The sequence below is a fragment of the Hevea brasiliensis genome, chromosome 16 (assembly GCF_030052815.1).
Source record: "Hevea brasiliensis isolate MT/VB/25A 57/8 chromosome 16, ASM3005281v1, whole genome shotgun sequence".
NCBI classification, from domain to species: domain Eukaryota; kingdom Viridiplantae; phylum Streptophyta; class Magnoliopsida; order Malpighiales; family Euphorbiaceae; genus Hevea; species Hevea brasiliensis.
In genome coordinates, this window is record NC_079508.1 from 12889008 (window position 1) to 12904249 (window position 15242).

At 35.0% G+C, this 15242-nt stretch overlaps 1 protein-coding gene across 1 annotated transcript; it reads right to left on the minus strand.

Moving 5' to 3' along the window:
• Nucleotides 1-6679: 6679 nt before the first annotated feature.
• LOC110664745 (exocyst complex component EXO70B1) lies at nt 6680-9092 on the minus strand. Its single transcript, XM_021824575.2, has one exon. It carries the CDS (start codon nt 8829-8831, stop codon nt 6915-6917), a length of 1917 nt encoding a protein of 638 aa, XP_021680267.2. The 5' UTR covers nt 8832-9092; the 3' UTR covers nt 6680-6914.
• Between the last annotated feature and the right edge of the window lie 6150 nt (nt 9093-15242).

A 15242-nucleotide genomic window follows, 5' to 3' on the forward strand; every position in this document is an offset into this window, starting at 1 on the left:
AAAAGTGAAAAAAATTATTTTTTATCGTCAAGGAAAGCAAGCATATGAGTTTTCTCCTTTCTATTATGTGTATCATCGAATTCTTATTGATCGTTGGGCAAAGAGCAACACTCCCCTTCATTGTTTGGCTCATTCATTAAATTTAAGATAAATTTCTAAATTATATACTCATCTTCTTCCTATAATTTATTTACTTTTTTTGTTTTCTAAATTTATTTTTCTGTTTTTAAATATTTTACAGTGAAAATGGCTTCAAGAGAGAGAAGGTATAGTGTCTCCTCATATAGATGGAAAAGTATCCATTGAAAAAATTAAATGCTTTAGGAGGTTTTTTTTTTTAATGAAAATAAGTGAATTAGAGCAAATGATAAATTTACAAAGTTTTCGCTTAAAAGTGGGCCATTTGCAAATCCTAATTCTATTAGAAGTAGGTATATTACAGATACTAGGAAGTGGTAGGCATATTTTGCTTTCAATGCATATTTATTTCAAATGTTGGCTTTTAAAGTGCTTGGACAACCTACTTCCTCTTGATATTACTGACGATGGGACTTTGATTCATTAAGTGAGGGTCCTCGTTGATGAAGAAAACTCTCTATGCTTTAATTAACATATTCCTTTTGAATTGAAGTCCCAATTAAAAGGAATGAAAATCTATATCCATATTGGTTTAATTACAAAAATTCGCTTTACTCACCACACCCTCAATTGTTTAGACACTAATGAGGAGATGAATGATGAATGAGCCGAGAGTCCTCCTCACTCATCATGAATCTCTAGGAACCAAATAATGTCTCTCTGAAATTAGAGTCCTAATCTTGCAGAGAGAGGAATTTAATAAAAATAATAATAAAAGTTAGTCACAATTCACCCTAGGGTCATTCCATCTACTTATGTTCTTGGGACAACCCCGAAGGGTTAAACATCAAACGTTCCTTTAGTAAATTAGGAACTAACATTATAATTTAAAACCTAAAATTATTAGTTTTAAGTTATAAAGAGCACATCCTTAAATCTACTTACCCTTGTTGAGGAACGATGTGAAGTGCCTAACACCTTCCCTATAAGTATACAGAACCCGAATCCAGAACCTTTATCTTAGAAGTGGTAAAATTATTTTTTAAAAATAAATAGTTTTTTTTTTATTTTTCTCAAAATTAAAGTGACAACTCCTAACTTCCCACTTCGGTGAGAATCGTCCAACGATCGCAAAATCCTTGCGACAGCTTGGAAACTCCACTGGGGATGCCATATCTACAGATAATGTTATTCTTAAGGAACTTTATGACTGCTTTCTAAGTGACATGAGCATATGAGGCAGCTTCAACCTATTTAGTAAAATAATCAATAGCCACCAAAATAAACCTATGCCCGTTGGAAGATTTTGGAGTAATTAGACCTATGACATCAATGCCCCACATTGCAAATGGCCACGGAGTTACCAAATTGTAAAGTTGATAGGGTGGGACATTTATCCGATTAACATAAATTTGACACTTGTGACATTTCCAGAAATATTCAATACAGTCCCTTTCCAAAGTTGTCCAATAGTATCCTCACCGTAAGATCTGCTTAGCCATCATATATCAAGATTTCCTCACTTATTGCATTGATATGCTCATCCGGGAATTCAAAATCTAACGTCTCATAATCATCAATTGGATTTTCCGCTAGGAGGTCTGCTATCACGCTTCCTTTCAGCGCCTTCTTTGTCATATGACAATGTCATATTACTTTGCTATTCTACCGAATACAAATGGGCTTTCAAAGACATTTAATCGGATCTATCCTGGAGATGAGCCACGTTTTGTAGTTCAACATGTAGTGCTTAAGCCGATTTGCTGTCCAAGCCAATGCACAACAAGCCTTTTCTACAAATAAATACCACGCCTCGCATTCGTTGAACTTTTTGCTCAGATAGTAAATGGCTCTTTCCCTTTTTCCCATATCATCGTGTTGTCCCACGACAAACGTTTGATGGACCGCCATTTATAAGATTAACGGTTTACCAACTATCGAAGGAACCAAGATAGGTGGGTTAAACAAATACTGTTTGATCTTTTTGAAGGTCTCTTGACAAACTTCATCCCATTTTGTAGTGGTATTCTTTTTTAACAGCTTGAAGATTGGCTTGACTTTGGCCGTGAAATTAGAAATGAACATGGAGATATAATTCAATTTTCCCAAAAAAACTACACACTTCCCTTTCTGTTTTTGGGGAGGGCATTTCTTGAATAGCTCTGACTTTATCTTGGTCAATTTCTATTCCCTTCTCACTAACTATAAAGCCCAGCAGTTTTTCCGACTTTACACCGAATACACACATCGCCAGATTCAGTTTCATCTTGTATTTTCTCAGACTTTCAAATACTTTTCTCAACACCTGTACATGGATTTCCGCTCCTCTAGACTTAATGATCATATCATCCACATAGACCTCTACTTTTTTATGCATCATATTGTGGAATAATGTGACCATGGCACGTTGACAGGTAGCTCCAGTATTCTTCAGCCCGAAAGGCATAACCTTGTAACAAAATACCCCCCATTGAGTGATAAATGCAGTATCTTTCCTGTCTGCATTGTCCATCAAAATTTGATTATACCCTGAGGCTCCATCGATGCAAGAATATCTTCCTAGTCCCACTGCATTATCAACCAGCACGTCTGTATATGGAAGCGGAAAATCACTTTTTAAACTAGCCTTGTTGAGATCCCTGTACTCAATACAGACTCTCACCCTACCATCTTTCTTCATTACTGGAACTACATTTGCCGTCCATTCAGGATATTTTATAACTTCTAGGAGCCCTGCATCGTACTGCTTTTTAATTTCATCTATGATCTTCAATAGTGTGGTAGGATCCATTCTCCTTAGTTTCTGCTTTACTGGCACAGCCCCTGGAATCAAAGGGATCTTGTGAGTTACAATTTGAGGGTCCAAACCCGGTATATCGTCGTAGCTCTAAGAAAATACATCCATGAATTCCTATAACAACCGAATCATATCTTCCAACTCTTTATTATCTACCACCTTGAGCTCCTTTCAATTCTGTTCTGTCCCTAAATTTAGGGTGCTCAGCCCTTCTCCCTAGAGCATGATACTGGGTTTATCTGATTCTTGTCGTTCTGATACTTCCCTAATTTACAAAATTTCACTTGATACTATGGACTAAGTGATCAAGTATTGGTAACTAAATATATATTACTTTAAGAAAATCATTGGGATGTCATCTACTTTCCAATTATCAAGCTCCTAGTTCTCCTCCATTAGCAAAATCAACATTTTCGATTTAGAACTCAACTGTAGGACATTGATGGATATGTCTGACAAAGGCCTCTCCTCAGCTTCTTCAATGGCTAGCAATGGATGGGTGAAAATATCTTGAATTTGGGGAATAACCTCCTCTCGTTTAGGTAGCTGATCAAATCGCTAGTCATGGAGCATGCATCTCATCCTGAACCTTCCATCCATCAAAGCATCCCCGTCATATCCTAACCCAAAGCACCCCATTTTTGGGTAGCAGTTATGGGCTCAACAATCCCTTATAACTTGGCACCTAATCATTTTCCTTCTTTATATTCGTTCCTCAACATTACTTTTGCCACCATGCCCGTGATTCCCCCATCGTTCCTGGATACCCCTTATAATTCCAGATCTTGGAAAGAGCTCTCTAATGCTTGTTCAGTCGTCTTTATATACAGAACAGACCGAGGCTTCGTGACCAACAGGGCTTCCTCCCGCCTGACGATAACTATCTTTCCGTTCATGACATACTTGATTCTTTCGTGTAAGAAAGAGGGTATGGCATTGGCAGGATGAATCCATGGTCTTCCTAGCAGCATGGTGTAGGCTGGCTCAATGTTCATCACTTGGAAAGTGACGTGGAAAATACAAACTCCAATATGGAGTGGCAACTCTATATCTCCTAATACATCTCTCTTCGTCTCATCAAAAGCCCTAACTAGGCGCATCAATGATAGTTCAATTGGGAGCCTAGCCAAGGTGGCACTTAGTAACACATTGAGCGCAGATCCATTATCAATCAAAACTTTTGCTATCATGTACCCTTTACATTTTACTATCACATGTAAAGTTTTAGTGTGCTTCAAGCTAGCTGGGTCTATCTCGTCATCCGAGAACATGATGAAATTTAATGCCTGAATTTGTCCGATAATCTTCTCAAATTGTCCCTGCGTGATGTTGCAAGTCACAAAGGCCTGATTTATAACCCTCTGTAATGCTTGGTGATGCACATCCGATCTCAAAATTAGTGACAGTAATAAAATAATAGCAGGTTTTCTCTTCAATTGCTCAATTACATAATATTCGTTTTGCTTCATTATCTGCAAGAGTAGCTCATCTTCATCCTTCTTTTTCGGTTGATTCTCCTTTATCTGTTTCCCTAGCACCCTCATCACCATTCCTCACAACTTCTTCCACCTTTCCCTTTCCTCTCTTGTTTCCTGGTTCGTCTGGGCCGTAACACCTCCCACTTCTGGTAATACACTCTTAACTCCTCATCTGATACAAGTGGGCTAATGGCAGGCTTCATAAGTTGGGAGATAGGGCTAGGCTCAGGTTTTCTCAACGACTGGTTGAAAGCTATGTTGCTTGTAGGGAAGGATGGCCCTATAAAAGTGAGTTTGAAGTGGGAAAAGGATGTAGAGCACGGTTTGGGTAAAGTGATTGCTTGGGCATAAGTGTGGCTAAGGGCAGGAACAGAGGAACTGCTCAGAGCATCCTATGTGAAGACTTAAAAATTATAATCTATGGCACAGCATGAGCATTGGTCACCGGAAGTTATGGAGGTGTCCTGATGACAACTATTGGGGGAGTTGATGGGGTTGGCACTAAGGGAAAAGAAAACATAATGTTAAAAAGAATTCGTCAGACTTCTCTTACCTTTTCTTTCAAGAATTGTATACCATTCATGTATTCTTATTTCTCATTATCAAAAATCATAATGTCAATTTTTCTTACACTTTATGCATGACCCATTTATCTTGGAATTTGCGCTTTTAACTTATTAACGTTTTATTATAAGATGAGAATTTAAATATCAGTAACTCTATATATTACTTTGAGATTGCAAGGGATAAAAATCAATGAACAAACAGCATACTAACGCAAGATACCACCAAAGAGACTAGGACTCAAGCTATATATATAAAAAAAAAAAAAAATAGGGGTGAAAACCCGAAAGAGCGCTCCTAGCAAAATGAAGGAAAGAAGGCGAAAACCCGTAAGGGCACTTTTTGCAAAATAAGAGAAGGATAAAAATCTGAAAGGTCATCCAGAAAAAGTGAATTAAAGAAAAAAAATGTAGGAGTGAAAACCTGAAAAGACGCTCCTGACAAAAGAATGTGAGAATTGGAAAAGCCACTTTCTATAACGAGGAGCCTCTAAATGACCAAGAGGAAGGGGATTGAGGACGAATAAAAAAAATAAAAAATAAATAAATAAAATATATAAAAAAAAAAACACTTTGTCTTTTGGTCTACTCTTGCTTCTCTCATCAATCATTCGGCTTCAGGTTCATGATTAAGTAAGCTTTTGATCAGATAGAGTTCCCCCATCAGATTTGCTTTGAAGATCAAACATTCAACTAATGGTAAAAATAAAACCCTAAAAAATTAATGGCTACAATTTGTTGGTACAAAATTTGTTTTTTCTTTTTCTTGAAAAGCTCTAAATCTAAAGGTTAAAAAATAAAACCCCAAAAAAATTAATGGTTAAGATTAATTGGTTAAAATTTTATTTTTTCTTCATTTTGAAAAACCTCAAATATAATGATCAAAAATAAAACTCAAAAAAAAATTAATGGCTAAGTTAAGTCAACTAAAAACTTATTTTTAATTAAACTTAAAACAAAGATTAAAATTGAAATCAAAATTAGAAATAAAATTTAAAACTAAAATCAAGGATGAAATTAAAGTTAAAATTTAAACAAAGATCTGATTAAAATTGAAAATTAAAGTCAAGATTAAATATTTAAATTGAAATTAAAACAACAATCAAAATTTGATTAGATTTAAAAAGTGAAATTAAAAAATTATGTTAAAATTGAAATTAAAATTAAAGTCAAAAACTAAATTGACATTAGAAATTAAAATTAAAACTGTAATTAATAATAGAATTAACAACAAAATTGATTTTCAATTTTTTCTATGATGTTTTTTAGGAAGATATGCAAATAAAATATGGTGTCTACATATTCATTTCTACAACACACGCCAAATTATACAATCAATAAAAAGAAATTGTTAAGATTTAATTCCCATTCCCAAGTATATTACAAAAAGATACTATCTGACCTCCCTTTCTCGTAATTTCACACTTGAATTTTGCAAAGCAATGTCAACTACCTTAATGACCACTGATGTGCCAACTACACAATAATACACTTGGACCACACACAGCATTTATTGGTTATTCAAACATTCACTTGAATGACTAAAGTTTGCTGAAAACTTATTTTCTTCCCATTATGTAGTAGCACAATCTAATGAGATAAGAAAAGCTTAATATACAACAAAGCTCATAACATATCCAATTTACTCATTTGAGGATTAAGTTGAGGACTTGGCATGTTGCATGTGTTTCTAATGTTCTTACTAGTTTCTTAATCCACAAGCATCTGCTAAACATGCAAAATGAAATATTGATCCCTCTAGATAACTAAATCTAATTATATAATAACATTTATCATAGAAGGCATAGAACAAAAATATAATTCATCTCAGAAGTAGGATAACAAGCTGATTGATCATGGTACCTATCTGTAATTTTCATTCACAGAAGAGGAAAGGCGAAATAAAAGAAACATTAATCTTAACTATATACATTAAACACGAAAATTCAGACTTTACTAAAGTTCAAACACGTTAATGGAACAAGCAGCAGCTTACCTTTACTTTCTGCTTCCAGCTGATCCACCATCTCCCTGGAACAAATCTTTAATATGGGCTTCTATGTCCTCCACAGTATACTTAATATGCTTGTCAGCATGCTTCCCAACTTCTGGAGAATTCTGGAGCCTTCTAATAAAGTTTCCATATGCTGGCAGCAAGAAGTTGGCCAAAGAGATCCTCAAGTCCTTTCTTAGCTGCTCATCAAATATGATCCAGTGGGATTGAGTTTTGAAAGTCTCCTCAAAGTGGGAATTAAAGAACTTCATCTTGTCTTTCATAGACAAGGACTTCCCTGCGACATTAGGAGCTGCAGAGCCATTATCTGCTTTCAACATTCCCAAAGCCTTATTCCATGAGCTTCGCTGATAACTCATCTGAAATTGCTTGATTTTTGCAGTGTGTTTCCTGATCCAATCATCACCCAGAAGAGAACCCAATTCACTATCATTAACTTTTTGGACAATGTACCTTCCATTATTCATCATGAAAACAGAGCATAAGGCAGAGTCTCCGTAAATCTTCGACTTCATCTGTAAATTACTCTCTAATAGCTCCATAATCCATGCCATTTGAACTGACAATGAGGAGGAGGAAGACGAATCCTTAGATGGAAGGAGATTAACGTTCTCCTCAAAAACTTGTTCCAGCGTCTGTCTGGATCGACAAGCAGCACGTAGATAATTCATCACGTACCGTGTGATGGGATGTAACCCACCACGAGGCACTGGAGCCTTGGCGGGGTCACGCCGGATCAAATTCTCCAGCTCCATAAATATTCCTCTTATCGCCTCCCCCAACCTCTTCAATATTGCAACGGCATCTTTCCTAAGACCTAAACAGTACTGGTCAGAGAAATTAGACTCAAAATCAGGCATTAAGTCTCTCAACGTCTCAAATAAATCCAGAATCTTAAACAACCGCTCCGGTGACCGGCTTCCGATGGCCACTGCGTCAGCAAAGTTCAGAATCTGAATCGTGGATCCCCGACACACCTCCATAAACGATAAATCAGCTGCAAATGAGAACCCAAAAAACACTCGATCGCATAGGCGACGCTCGCTTGGGAAGAGTATACGAAGCGCGACATTTGCTGCTTTAATCCACTTATCAATTTCGTCCTCAAGGTCTTGCCATGGCATTCTCTGAACCTCCTCTATACTCAATTTCTGCATCCCTAACCTCGACATGCTTTCTTCCAGAAACTCTCTTCTGCAGCCACTGTAAACGTGTGAGCACTCTTTGCCAAAACCGGCGGCAACCATTCGCTTAGCGATCTCATGAAGATCGTTGATCGTCCCGGACGGAAGCGCGTCGATCACAATATCGTAGCGGGTAAGCGGTTGCGCCACAGGAATCTGATTGTGATCCTCACCGTTGGTGATAATCGCTTCGTCGTCGTCATCAGAGTCAAACAATACGTTTTCCGTTGAATCTCCGTTGCCATACGGCCTCGCCAGTTCAAACGACTCGCAACCACGTTCCATCAAGAGCCTGAACTCCTCCTCCAGCCGAAAAATTGCTTGCTGCATGAAGTCCTCGGCGCGTACCAAACACGCGCCGATGGATTGATCCGCGTTGGCCATGGGATTCCAGTATCGAAACGTGGCGATCAATTCGTCGATGGAGTCAAGGAAGGCAGATGAATCAACGGAATCAGACCAAATCGGATGCTCGGCGACCACGAACTGAGAGATCTGACGTTCCAAAGACTCAAGGGTCTGTTCGAGAGAGGCACGGGCTCTCAAATCGTCACCGGCAGCTCCGGACATTTTCTCCGACAACTTATCGCGAGAGAACCTACCGTCGAACTTGGAAAAAATCTGCAAAATATCATCAGTCATGGACTCGTTGTGGCCTAGTGTCTTGGCTATGTGACGCGCCACCTCTATCAATTTCTCTTCGCTGTTGTCCTCCATTACTTACTTTTCTGCAACAAAAGTACAGTGATCAGGTCATTACAAAACCGTTCCGAAAGGGGAAGGTTCTAGAGGAAGGAAATGACCAAAAAGCCCCCGTAAGACGCGGTTTGCACTTTGAACGAACGCATAAAGAAAGAGAAGCGGGAGAAGGATTGAGAAAGTAACAGAGCAGGAGAGTACATCAAAGACCGACAAGGACAGGAAGTTCAGGAACGTGGATAAAGGCTCGGGACAGTGGCATTTTTTGTAATTCTTGCACTTCTTTTTCGACCTTTTGCTTTTTTTTATTTTTTAAAGTTTTTTTTTCTTAAATTTAAGAAAAACCCATTTTCAATCGCATTTGTTAGTCCTTAATTTTTTTTTTCTTTTATCTGCTAAATAACTCTTTTCTCTTATTTTGTTTAAAAAAATATATTTTCTCTTATTTTGTTATATTTTTGTACCGTCAGTTAATTTTGTTGGTGGGTGCATTATTTACGCATGTGATCTAGAAATTTTTTTTAAAATCAGTTAATAAATAAGACATAATATTTACGGTAATTAGGGCGGAGAGAAGGGGATGAAAGGGAGCCTTGGCTCCGCCAAACTTATATATATATATATATATATTGACTTTTTAATTTTTATTGAAATCTTAAAAATATTAATTTTACAATCCGAGAAATGTGAAAGATTAAAAAAAAATTTGTCAATTAAAATTTTATTTTTATATAAAAAAATTATAATTATTGATTATTTGGATAAAGTAAATAATGAGATAGAGATACTAAAAAAATATACTCAATTTCTTCTTTTCTTATTTTTACAAGATAAAGATCACTAAAGAGACAAAAAGTCTCTTATTTCTTTTACAACGAAAGATTAGTTGTGGTTTGCCTTTTACAACCATTCTGTAAAAAGGAAAAAAAATTAAAAAAAAAAAGTAAATCACTATTAAGGAAATTTTTATTTGTTTTTTTTTTCAATCTTTATTGGTATGCAAAGTTTTTTTGGATTGTTAAAAAAATTTATGATTATACTTCCATACTGTGGAAGATTCATTATTCCCTCCTTTGTTCTATTAATTTTTTAAAATAATAAATAAATTCCCTCCTTTGTTCTATTAATTTTTTAAAATAATAAATAAAATTATTTATATAATGATAACGCAATTGATGAACAATCATCATCCAAAACTCCAAGAATTGATCACAAAATGGTTAATATCGCTTCTTTAATTCAAGATTTAGGTTTACGCCCTCAAAGTTGGGAGTATCCAGTTAATCAAAAAGGTTAAATTCGAAGAGCACATATCAAATTTGGGTCATGTCGTACTCTTTCATTAGAATTTGAATATTCATTCTCTAATTCAGAAAAGTCATCCTCGCCTATTTCAATTTCGTTGATTTAAAAGTTTTTCATGGTTAGAGTACTCTCCTGCAAAAGATCTGTATCTTGTCTTCTATGCTATGTTTTTTCTAAGAAATGAATTGGGAAGCCCATATCAAATACATTCACTGTAATAGGGTTCAAAAATTGGAGAAAAGTTAACAATATAAAATATTGTGCTTTTTATCTCATATAGGAAAAAATCCTAATTCTTCTCATAACATGGCTGTTAGATGCTTTGAAGATTTGAGGAACCAATTATGCCATATTGAAAAGGTAATTCAAAAGCAGACCTTTCAACAAATTTTAAATAATCGGTTGCACAGAAAAGCTTCAATAGATGTTGTTCGATGGCTAAACTTTCAAGTATGAGCTTTTCGAGGGCATTTTGAAAGTCCAAATTCAGAAAAACAAGGTAATTTTCTTGAATTGTTGCAACTTTTATCATCATACAATAAGGAGGTGAGTGATGTTGTTTTGGAAAATACACCACAAAATGCCAAGTACACATCACCAACAATTCAAAAAAAAATTTTACATGTTTTTACTAGAAATGTACAACGTGCAAGCCGAGATGAGATTAATATTGCCAAATTTTGCTTAATTGTTAATGAAGCTCGAGATGAATCTAAAACAGAGCAAATGGCTCTTATTGTGAGGTTTGTTGATACAAATGGATTTGTACGAGAGTGATTTTTAGATATAATGCATGTTAGAGATACATCTGCAATAACTCTTAAGAAAGAAATTTGCTTTACTCTATCTCTTAACCTTAATATTCAAAATATGCATGGTCAAGGGTATGATGGAGCTAATAATATGCAAGAAGAGTGGAATGAATTGCAAGCTTTATTTCTTAAAGAATGTCCTTATGTATATTATGTGCATTGTTTAGCTCATAGCTACAATTAGCTCTCATTGCTGCAGCTAGGGAAGTAGCATATGTTCATGCATTTTTTCAAAATGTGACTTTTATTATTAATATTGTGTAACGCCTTCACTGTAGGTAGTCCGTGCGTTCTACTGTTTCGACGACTAATGTCTGTTTGGACAATCAAAATGTCTGGAACTACACTTAAACTAAGGTGAGGAGACATAAATTGATGAAATAAAGATCAAGAAAAATTAAGAGAAAATAAAAGAAATGAAATGTAACTAGGTTAAATGAGCCAAAACCACGGCTATGGGTAACCATACTGGAAAGTCACTACGTAGACAGTTGACGATCCCAGATCTGCGAGGAACCCTAAGAAATAATTTCTGGGACAAAATTAAAGGTTTACTGAGGTATACATGACATTGAAAATGTCAAAGAAAATTTAGTTAATTGGTATAAGTAAAAATAAAAATGAAATAGATAATATAAAATTAAAGGAACCGTCGGATCGGGGATTTAGTCGATATTACCAAAAAGGTTGACTATAACCCGAAGATGGGCATTTTGGTCATTTGGCACCTAGAGTTGACTTTTAACCTAAATGTCCATTAAAATGAGTGATATTTAAATTTTAAAAATTTCATGAAAATATGAAATTATATGTAATGTAATTAAAGGAAATATAAGGGAGAATTATTAGAATTACTAAAACCTTAAGTATTGAAATTAATAATTTAATTTCTTAGAGGAGTATAAATTGCACTAGGTGACAAAGATGCATCCACTAACTTCATCTTCTTCAACATTCTCTCAAGTGGCCGAACCATTCCCATTCCTTCCTCCATGAATGTCCATCTTCCAAGCTTACGATTCCCTCCATTTTCAATATAAAACCATAAGTTCACTTTATTAAACTTCATCCCCACACCTTGGGAAGACTATAGATAGCCAAGAAAGAAAGGATTGGTAAAGTTTTAACAACTTGAACAATTGTCCATTTAAGGTTAGTGCAAGTTTTCTTCACCTTTCCTTATTAAACCTTGAATTGAGGTTGAAATAAGTGAGTTTAACATGAAATTAGAAGAAAATGATTAGTAAATTAGAACCCTAGATTTTGGCAGCTTTGAGATATATGGGAGTTTAATGTTTTTATACATGTAAATGGTGTTTAGTGATGTTAATGGATGTGTAGATAAAGTTATATGTGTGAGAAATTGATTGCATGTATATATATTATGATTGATAAATTGGAGTTAGGATTTTGGTTTAACTATTGGAGACTTTGTGTTTTTGCTGGAATTTGATTGTGTTGAGATAAATTGATGATATTAGAAGTGCTATGAATGTCAATTTGTAGTTTGGGAGTTGCAAGAATGAAATTGGAAGTGTAAATTTCTTTGTAGGTTGAGAATTGTTGAATCCAGTATGTGTTTTGAGCCATAACCAAAATTATGTTGCTCTAATTGGTATGAGGCCAATTGAAGATGAAACTAGACATAAAAGGCTCCATTTTTCATGAAGAGACTATGCCCAAATTGTTGTCCCAATCCGGATGACCAAATTGTTGTCCCAATCCGGATGACCAAATGATGAACCCAGAAAATTGACCAAATGAACAATACACATTCATTTGGCCATAACTCCCAGTAGACAGATCCAAACGACCTAAATTTTACACCATTGGAAAGCTTAGATATAGGACTACAACTTATATAAAGACAACAAAGCCCAGAAATGCCTTAAACCAATTCAAATTGTTGGCCCAAGTTAGGTAATAAAACTGCCCAAAACCATATTGCCCAGAAATTACAAGAAATAGGCTTATTTGACCAGTTTTGGCAAAGGCGCCATAACTTGGTCTACAGAAATCCAAATGCAATGAAACCAGTGGCAAAATTTCCATAAGAAATCAATCTACAATATTGGTATTTTGACCAAAATCCAGAAATCAAGGGAACTAGGTCAATTGGCTAGATGAAATTAGTATGCAAATTCTGAAAATTGCCTAAGTGACCATTTGACTCTAGAATAGTCTTTTAGTCATATCTCTCACTAGGAAACTCCAATTAGGATGAGCTATATTGTTCTAGAAACCTAAGAAATAGAGCTCCAACTTTGTTTTAGACACTTTCCTCAAATTATAAATGTAAGAATTCCAAAAGTTGAGTCAAAGCTACTGACCTGAACTATGATCCTGTTGGCATAGGTTACTTGAATCTAGTCCAATTATTTGGCTATAACTGATTCCACAAAACTTGAAAAAATGCAATCCAAAATTTTGAGTGACCATAAGACATAGGGCAACAAACTCTATGAAGAACACAGAGCCTAAAAGTGACTACAACATATCTAATTAAATTGGTAAAATATAACTTCAAAATCTGTCTAATTAAAGAGCCAGAATTAGGAAATGAATCAATTATGGTTAATTGACCATAACCTAAGTTTCAAAAATCCAAATGACATGATTCAAAAAGAGAAAACAAGATAAGATATAGAGGAACAACTTCCATGAAGGAAGTATAACCAAACAGTGGCCACAAATTAATTAAATTGATAGGTAAAGTTAAGACATTAAAACTGAACCTAAAGAAAGGTTCACAAACAAATTATTTTATGGTAGCGTTTTAACCCTAATATGTTACTAAACACTGAATTACATGAAATAGGTATGTGGAACCCACTTTCCCACTACAAAGTGACATGAAATCTCTGATAAGTAATTGATAATGCTTAATTGCTCAAAGTAAATCTAGGCTTATGTATATAGTTTGGATTGATTGGTATATCAATTAGGGACTATAGATAGCAGTACTGCCCACATGAATAATCATTTACCGATAAAATATATCTGATATGATTGTTCTACAGGCTATATGCCTGCCCGTTGGCCATGGTGCCTAATTTCATTATTGGATTTGAAAGCCTACCTATTGGCCTTGTGCCTGACATAATAGTTGTATACAAGGTAGAAATATGGTTGTCTAACCAGCATACTCCCGTGTATCCAACACTTATAGTCTGTTATAAGTTACTTAGGCACTATTATAAATTAATTAAAACAGAAAATATGAGAAATGAATAGAAAAGATACTGATAAATTTAATTATTTCCAAAGTATAGAAAATTCATAACTGATTTAGAATTTATGAAATTAGCCTAGAATTATCATTTTTAATTACTCAGTTATTTTCTTTAAAGTTATGCACCACTACGCAATTCGCTTAGCACGTTGGTTTTTCCATTGTACAGGTACTAAAGACCAAGCACAGCTACAGCAGCAGCCACAATAGTAGTGCCCTGACAGAGATTTGATCAGATCTGACAATGTCTGCTAGTCACCTCAGCATAGTAGTTTTGGTAGGGCCCATGTATATTTAGTTTTACATTTTATTTATTATATATAAGTAAATGATGTAAATCTTTTTGAGATATGTAATTCAATTTTGATATTGTAATTAAATTGTAAATTATTGTAGATGAATTTCATATGAATGAATGAATGAAAATATATTTTCTTGAAATTGTATAAGTTGAAATGATATGATATGAGTTGATGTATATATAAATATGAGATAGATAAGAAATTATTTTTAACAGGTAAATATTGGAACCCGCCAGATGCTAATAAAACAGAGGAGGCTCTGCCTGAGTTTCCACAGAAATAATTTGTGATAAAAAAAATTACCATATGTTTTTTATAAAGTATAAAATTAACAATGGACAAGAAAAGATAAGATAAGATGCTCCGGCACCAAATGTGGCACGCTTTACTCAGCTACACTGTAAACGGGTAAGGGGTATCACATATTGTTGTTGCTTCTTGTAAGCGCAATTATGAGTTACAAGTTAGTCAAGCAGCTGAAATTGCACATGCAGTTGAAATTGATAAGCTTGATACTAGAAAAGGAGTTAATCGTATTGGAACTTTGCAATGACCTAGAGATACTAGATGGAGCTCTCATTTCAATTCAATTTGTAGCTGTATTAGAATGTTTAGTGCAACTTACTCAGTATTCCAAAACATAACAGCTGAAGGATCCACCTACTCTCAATGTGGTGATACTACTTTTGCAATTAAGTTGCTAATGTCTTTTGATTTTGTTAACATGTGATGAAGGAGATCATGGGAATTACTAATATTCTTTGCCAGGCCTTGCAAC